Genomic DNA, 9,050 nt, shown 5'->3' on the forward strand with positions numbered 1-9,050 from the left:
AACGAGACACTACTACAAAACATCTTACATAATAAGACATGTCTTTGTCCCAACATCCCGATCGTGGCTGTATATCATGAACGCAGCAGGAGATTACTTCAAACGATGAAAGCCACTTTACTTAATGAATAAAGTCACCTTTGCCTTCTACAAAACAATATGGCTTGGCGTGCAGTCACGTTACCATATATCTAGGTACAGTTCAACCGCGGAGGGAAACGTATCAACAACATACATCAGTCGATCTCAAATACCATCAGCTAACGCCGGTAAATACAATGATTGTGTGAGTAAAAGACATATTTCATTCATGGTGACACCTTTCGCGCAACGAGACACAAGGTTGATGTTTGTGAACTCGAGTAATTATGCAACTTTCTTAAGGACATTATTTTAATGGGTAATAAATGGACACTATGTATCTCAACTCTGTGTTTAACGTAGTTCATTTTACTCCCATTGCTTTTAGTTAACGAACAGAATTCGTGATTCATAACTGTCATATACACTCCTAACAGTGATAGCTACAGCGCAATGGCGGGATGTATGTTTGACCTCTACTCATGCTGTAAACAGACTGCTATTGTCTGCTTCATTATGCACGGAGTTGGGTTATAACGATAGGGGATAGTATCTGAGATGTCATCTTTCTTTGAGTTCAACAGTTGCCTTTGGAACCTAACAGTGCGTCGCTTGGTGCATAAAAGAATACATTAAAGTCAAATCTTGTTTTCAAAAGTTTTATATAATGATGCATATGTTTCATATATTTTTATAACAAAGATCTTGTATGCGACCACAATGTAGAATATAGGTCAGTTAACCACTGCTTCAAAAACATCTTGTATGTACATGATATGTAAAGCGTTAAGAGGTCCACGTTAGTACACGTCCATGATCCACACATTACGTTTTTTCGGCGTGGGTCTATGTTGATCTTAACAATATGGGTGCTGTACAAGATAAAAGAACAAAGCATTTTGATAAAACTCTTTCAATGGAACCGTACGGTTCTTCGTCGCTGGTAGGTCATACAATCCACAAAGTACATACAAATCATGTGTTCGTAATGGATGTATTGGCGAAATGTTATTTCTTGAAGAATGTTTCATCATCACAGCTACCGAACGTCCCCGAATCCCTCAAATAAAACAATGTGTGCCCCATGTTTCCAAACGGTTCCTGGAAGTAAGGAGGGGGTGAAGGAAGATACCCCTGCATCATGGGAGACAGTGGGTCACAGAACACTTCCGGGTCAAAAGGTGCGCTTGGTTGCCTCTGGAACATAGGAATCGGTGAGCTTCGGTTACGTTCCAGTCGTGGACTCATATCACCAAGATTTGTTCTTTGAGCCAAGTTTGGTAACTGCATCCCTTGGCAAATGTAGTTGCACTCGTGTCTGCTAAACACCTGTAGCATCCCACTCTCGCCACAGTCCGATAAGCCGTACTCCTGTTTAACAGAATGAATGGTGGGGATCTTTAATGTCCAGCCAATTTCATCAGCCGCTCCTTTGAGTCCACAAACCAATAAATCACCTCCAGTATGGTGGTAACTAAAATGCATAAACGCAGGCAGCATCGGGTGTATGGTCTTGCTAACCTCACCATAGCGTTTCACAAACACTTGGAACCTCTTCCCCATGTTCTGCTCGATAAGCACCCACTCTCGACCACTGAGTCTCCTCCGACTGAAGGAAAACACATCCATCAAAGCTATTTGATCCATCAGAGCTTTCAAAGGTTCTGCAAATGTGACGTTAAGGTTGTTTTCGGAGAATTTCCGGTTGAAAACCTTTGCAAGTTCTTCAGCCTTCACGGACTTAGCTATTTCGGTATCACACCTGCTTTGGGTCCCTGGTTCGTTCCTAAATGCCTTCACTATGGCCTTTTCGCCAGACCTAGGTCCCATTCCATTCAGAATTCCTTTATGGGCGTGAGATGTTGACCCTTTCGCGAAGGCCGAGTTCGAGAAACTGACCCAATACCGATGGCCAGTTTCATCCACACTTGAAGACAACGTCTGCGACTCCATAGTTTCGTGGATACTGTGTAAACAGACTAACACATGTTGACGAAAAACACAATCCTACGAGGCTTATACACGCTTACAAATAGTTCAATGAACTGATCTTTGAACAAACACTTGAAATGCGAACTGCCTTCGTCAGAGTTTACACATTGAACAGGATTCGTTTGACAGCAACTTCAAGTGATGAAATCAGAATCTCCAGATTGTCATCTTCAGAAAGCGGTTGCTTCCCTTTGACGCAAGTTCACCATGCAAACTCTGTTGACGATCGTTGTGGTGTGTCAGCTGAGGATTTGTCTGAAATAACGGAAGTAGAAGAATGTAAAGCGGACACCCCTGTTTCCCTTTCCGCGATGAGGACTTGCTGTCAGTATCATAATCTAAGTGAAGTCTACTTAGGACAGCAATATTCTGTTTATGCACACAAGCCATCTTTCAAATGTTTTTCATTTCATGAAATGTGTGGCTCAATTCATTTGTTGTATGCGTATAAGTAACTCGTCATGAGTGAGTGGTTTTAGGCCGTTTTAGCAATATTCAAGCAATACCACGACGGGGGACACCAGCAATGGGCTTCATACGTTGTACCCATGTCGAACCCGCGTCTTCGACGAAACGTGTAATCACTTTAACCAATAGCCCCACCGCCCCTTCTTTAAGTGGAATGTAAGATCAGTCCCTGGTGGTATCCACTTTCCAAATTACATAATGGTGCATAAATAACTTCACTACAACACAAACGAAATCCTTGAAATTCCGATCCGTGAAGGTCCGGGTTAGAATGAGCTTTCAGTAACCCATGCTTGTCGTAAGAGGTGACTAACGGGATCTGGTGGTCAGGCTCGCTGACTTGGTTGACACATGTCATCGGTTCCCACTTGCGCAGATCGATGCTCATGATGTTGATCACTGGATTGTATGGTCCAGACTCGATTATTTACAGACCGCCGCCATATAGCTGGAATATTGCTGAGTGCGGCGTAAAACTAAACTCACTCACTCACTCACCTTAACATCCCGTGAGCTATATTCCGATGAAGAATGACAGGACAATGAAAGTGCACCGTTACATCATGTTTATGTTCAAATTATGTTTACACTGACGTCATTATGAAATAGTTAAAACTAAACTATGGATTACTCTCGAGTTTTCGAAACTCATGTTTACAAACAATAAAACGGAAGTTCCGATTGTGTTGCACGCCATGAGTGGCGTTTCTGGTGCGACCAGGAAGTTATATGCAGACATTCTGAAGAGAGGAAACTATGTACTTGAGACCTGAGTGAGTGAGTGAGTGCGTGAGTGAGTGCGTGCGTTCGTGCGTGAGTGCGTGAGTGAGTGCGTGCGTTCGTGCGTGAGTGAGTGAGTGAGTGAGTGTCACCCCCTATTTGAGGTGAGGTGAGGTGAAATTGTGTTTTACGTCGTGCTTGAAAATGTTTCGGTCATATGACGACGTGCATGCGTGTGTGTGTCTATGTGCGGCTGCTTGTACTAGCCCAGACTGAAGCTGGTTTTATAGTGCTAGCTCACTGAGATACCATGACGCAGTTTAGCATGAATACCCCACTCAGTACGACCCCATTAAACCCCATTCCACCTCACCTCAGCTTAAGTTCATCTCTGCAGTACATAACAAAAACAATAATCACGTGACACTAGCTGACCCTCCTGATATCCGAGAGGCTTCTGTCCAGGAGAATATTTGCCTTGCCTCTACGTGTGTTTGTGATGGTTGCCCGATGACTGGACTCCCTCACAACACCTGGTTTAATCCTAAAGTGATTTATGACGACACACCCAAGACAATGCCGGTTGCTACTATCGAAATAGCTCTTTGATCCTGACATGTGTTAAACCATACTGTTTTATTGGGATTATAAGGTGTCACTGTCCATTTACTAACTACCCGTGATGAACAAGGTTAGAATTGATCTTCACTAACCCATGCTTGTCGTAAGAGGCGACTAACGGGATCGGACGGTCAAGCTCGCTGACATGGTTGACACACGTCATCGTATCGCAATTGCATGGATCGATGCTCATGCCGTTGATCACTGGTTTGTCGGGTCCAGACTCGATTATTTATAGACCACCGCCATGTAGCTGCAACATTGCTGAGTGCGGCGTAAAAACTAAACAGGGTTATGAAAAACAAAGACATTTCACGATTGTAAAATGAGATTAGAACGCAATATATTTTTACGAGTCTGATTGTGAATTATATTTTCGCATGTAATACAGAAGCAGTTACTATGATAATCTCTTCCACGACAATACAGATTATATATGAAACCCAAGAAATAACCAACTTACCTTCTGGAGACTAGAGCTAATGTGTCTCGGAGAGAAGCATAACTGGAACCACCAAATCTTCCAAATCAGTCTCTTGCAAACATGTTAATAATTATCTTTGAGGCAATGTTACGTTCAAAATCTTATCGCCAACATAAACTGTTGTAGCGTGACCCCCGACAAGTCTTTGTTGAACAGGGAAATGAAAAGCTAAACACACTGCGTACAATCTATGGGCACGATGCATGCGTCACGGTAATACAGTGAGTACGGACCAGCCGCGTCGCTGTGAATTAAAGGGACGCAACTCTCCCAATCTCCTCCAAGTCTGAATGACTGTGAAGTGTGCTCACGACTCTGGCAACACAACTATCTACTGCACAGATCGTGCCTCGTCTCTTGTTTTATCACACCCGTGTTCATTGCGTCGTCAACGGCTCTAGCTTAAATATTTTACCAATTTAAAACTGGACACCAAGTTTTATGGATAGTCAGCTTCTTTATTGTAATGAATGCGACGTTTCGGTGTAAGCAAGTGATAATTAGGTCTACTCCCATTTGTGAGAACTCCCAATTGTGAGACTCCCAGTTATGAGACAGTGGAGTAGGTAATTAACAAAGAAAACACACCATACTCCCCTGTCTGATAGAATGGATTCACCCTAGCTAATTACTGATTTGCTATGTAAGTGAATCTTGTGGAGGTAACTTAATGAAAGTTTATACGATAAATTTATTAACATACTCAGGTACATGTCTTTCAAAATTAAACACTTTGTGTAGGTAATTTCGTGATCATTTGAAAGATTAATTAATTTACCTAAGCAGTAATGCTTGTTCACCAATCTCAATTCATTTTCATAAATAATGATATATGTTTAAACCCAAATGACTTTCAAACTTAATAATAGTCAATAAAAATGTGTTATCATAATTACATATTCTTCTGAATAAATATAATCTTTGATAATATATTTCATTGTGGGTACTCTTCAACAACTGGGCTGATCCCACTTTCATTGTAGGGATGTGGAAGCACCACCTATGTGAATTGAACCATTAATTAATGTGTCTCACAACTGGGAGTTCTCACAAATGGGAAGACACCGATAATTACAACAGTGATAGGGCCCGTTCATAATTTATGGCGGGGGGGGATTATGATGAGAATATTTTTATGCACAAAGTGAGTGACCCCATCCGCATGTACAAAATCATCAATGACCCCTTCATGAACCCATGTGACACATGATATTTATTGCATAATATCTGTATGCACATTGCAGTATAGAAGTTGACTATCCATAGAACTTGGTTTTCCTTCATCTTTACTTTACATCTAAAATGCCTCTCAAAGCATTTTGAAACGTCTTTGTTAAACTTAGAATCTTAAATTTGAAAATGTACTTGCTTTGACACATGATACTAAACTTACGTCATAGTGCTTTTAAATTCGACCTTGATCACACACAAAAAACCTGTTCGAAGTTAGATGTGTTTAGTGAGGTGGTTAGTGGGCGTGTACGTTGAAAATCGGTTGTTGTGATATGACTGAGTTATTGCACCATGTATTGACACAAGGATATTAAACATTCTTTTCCTCAACGATTCAGCTCGCCACGCACGTATGGATGTTTAGTTATTAAACAGGCTGTGTAGTCAATATTTACACATGAAAAAAGGTCCGTGAAGATCCGGGTTAGAATTGGTCTTCCGCATCCCGGCGACTGATGGATCTGGTGTATGTATGTATGTATGTATGTATGTGTGTGTGTGTGTGTGTGTGTGTGTGTGTGTGTGTGTGTGTGTGCGTGTGTGTGTACGTATGTATGTATGTATGTATGTATGTATGTATGTATGTATGTATGTGTGTGTGTGTGTGTGTATGTATGTATGTATGTATGTGTATGTATGTATGTATGTATGTATGTATGTATGTATGTATGTATGTATGTATGTATGTGTATGTATGTATGTATGTATGTGATGTATGTATGTATGTATGTATGTATGTATGTATGTGTATGTATGTATGTATGTATGTGTGTGTGTATGTATGTGTGTATGTATGTATGTATGTATGTATGTATGTATGTATGTATGTATGTATGTATGTATGTATGTATGTATGTATGTATGTATGTATGTATGTATGTATGTATGTATGTATGTATGTATGTATGTATGTGTGTATGTATGTATGTATGTATGTATGTGTATGTATGTATGTATGTATGTGTGTATGTGTGTGTGTGTGTATGTGTGTATGTATGTAGGTACATACGTACTACGTGTATTTATTTACCTAGAGAATGATTTGATATAAACTCCAACATGTGTTCACACAGAGTTATAAAAGGATGGTGACAAAATGACAATAACACTTCATGTCAGAGTGAGTTTCCAACGTGTGTTTGTATACGTTTCATCAACACGGCTACTGTGGGTATCTATCGTTATCGTTAGTTGCAGCCATTGTGTTTCGATTCTATTGCTCTTTTCTGCATTTAGTCAGACACGTGAGTTTGTCGGTAGTTGGGCTGGAAAACAGGAGGTTAGTGGAAGGATGTGCCGGAACCAGGTGAATGCATATGTGCGGAAAAGTCAGCCTCCGTCTTTCAGGTCGAAAATAGACAATGACTAGTACTTTCAGGTTGTGATTGGCTTCTTTATGACACACAGTAACGCGATGATGGAGAAATGGATGCCAACACTGAAATATACGAGAGCTATCAAAAAGTTTTTAGCAGCAGTACTCGTACCACATGGGACTCTTCAGTGTCCTTCGCCGGGTGGCCCTCGAGGACCAAAACCTTTATGACTCCTCTGTACTCAAGCTTATCCATTTCTGCCGTTTCAATAGGGGTACATGTGGTTAGATGTCACGTGACCGGAAACTAGCGACATGTGCCTGTCAATATTACGTTTATTTATGTGAATGATATAAACCATAGGCGGATCCAGAGGGGGGCTGCAGGGGTGCGCAACCCCCTTTTGTGCTGAAAGTTTGTTAAATGTCCATTGAACCCGGGTGAAAATGAAGTGTGCACCCCTCCTTTTCTCAATAGTGTGCACCCCCTCTTTCTCAAAAAGCTGTATCCGCCCCTGTAAACCATTCTTCATATCATACAGTTATTAACAGGGCGTCACTACCATTATAGAAAAGCCCGGTTTTACACATGATTGTTGCTCAAAAGGTTGGGCAAGCCCCCAATATTATCTAAATACAAAGCTTTGCAACTTATCGGGCTTACACTAAAAAATTGGCTGCGCGCCTGATTTTTATCATGTATATCAGTATAAGTATTTTAGGCTAAAAGGTTTTTGCTAGTCCCTCGTACACACGAGGAAAGGTTCAATACCGCTTCCACCGATTTGTGTAAAGCAGTATACTCCTTTAAATCGTATAATATTATTTTCAGATTTAAGTTTCTTTTGTCAACAGTGAAACAAACTGACAACCATTTCTGGAAAATTTCTGCTTGAAATAGAATCCGTCGTGCAATTCCGGTTATTCAATAACCACGTGTTTATAAATTACTTATCCAAAGCTATTCCACCGCGGCAAATGTCACACACACATGCAAGGGCACGTGCCACACGCCAACATATGGCAATAGAAAAGAATTTGAATTTGAAAACGGCAGATTCTTGCTCCATTCAAAATTCTTATGTATGAAACATTTGAATGCCGCAAAATAAGCATATTTATTACATATTCTTCTGTGTGGATTCCGGTGTAAAAAAACCTCCTCTTTGAGGGATATTTCTACATCTGCCAACGATACACAAACAATGATTGCCATGATCAAGGTGTGTCAAACGAACACCCGATTTTCCCTATCAAAAGTTGAGTAGTATGTCTAATGCTCCTCGTTCCGACGATAGAGACAGCTAATTCATCGTGGTATCTTGAGTTTTCATGTCACCGAACCCCAATGACGTTTTATTGGTGCTCATGCATTCAGTCACTGGTACCCGTGAAGATCCGGTTGGAATTGGTCTTCAGTAACCCGTGCTTGTCGTAAGAGGCGACTAACGGGATCGGGTGGTCAGGCTCGCTGACTTGTTTCACACTTGTCATCGCACCCCAATTTCGTAGATCGATGCTCATGCTGTTGCTCACTGGACTAGATTATTTACAGACCGCCGCGATATAGCTGAAATATTACTGAATGCGACGTAAAACTAAACTCACTCACTGGTTATTCAAACTGCCGAGAAAGTTTACACCAAGAAAATAGGAAATGGTTATTCGTGGTTGACATAGGTATCACCGTTTTAGTTTGGGGGCTTACATTTGCTTGATTCGGACGAGTAACGTTTTGATAACGTTTGTAACTTGTCGGTCAGTTCCAATTTTCAGAGACGGTGGGGTAGCTTTGTGGTTAAAGCGTTTGCTCATCACACCGAAGACCCGGGTTCGATTCGTCACATGGGTACAAGTCCATTTCTGGTGTCCCCCGCCGTGATATTGCTGGAATATTGCTAAAAGCGGCGTAAAATCATACTCACTCACCCACTCCAATTTTCAAGTGTATAATTTCTTTTTCCCGTCAGAGTACTTACAAGCCGTGTTGTGGGTTGACGCTACTTGTAAGCGTCCCCAGTTATTACCAGGACAATAAAACCCGAGTTTGTGTAAAATGTTACTTGAAGGGCCTTGTTGAAACCTGCAAAATTTGAAATGTAACCCTCGTCTATCGTCTTAAGGAGAGGGTTGGTA

The 9,050-nt window shown here is 41.1% G+C and overlaps 1 protein-coding gene across 1 annotated transcript; it reads right to left on the bottom strand.

Annotated features, from left to right (window-relative positions):
* Window positions 1-726: 726 nt before the first annotated feature.
* On the bottom strand, window positions 727-4,606 carry LOC124290161. Its single transcript, XM_046726857.1, has 2 exons — window positions 4,346-4,606; window positions 727-2,328 (listed from the first exon to the last, which is right to left on the bottom strand). The coding sequence occupies exon 2, from the start codon at window positions 2,032-2,034 to the stop codon at window positions 1,090-1,092; it is 945 nt and encodes a 314-aa protein (XP_046582813.1). The 5' UTR covers window positions 2,035-2,328; window positions 4,346-4,606; the 3' UTR covers window positions 727-1,089.
* Between the last annotated feature and the right edge of the window lie 4,444 nt (window positions 4,607-9,050).

This window comes from Haliotis rubra, unplaced genomic scaffold (assembly GCF_003918875.1).
Source record: "Haliotis rubra isolate DU_JTF1 unplaced genomic scaffold, ASM391887v1 Scf459, whole genome shotgun sequence".
Taxonomy (NCBI): domain Eukaryota; kingdom Metazoa; phylum Mollusca; class Gastropoda; order Lepetellida; family Haliotidae; genus Haliotis; species Haliotis rubra.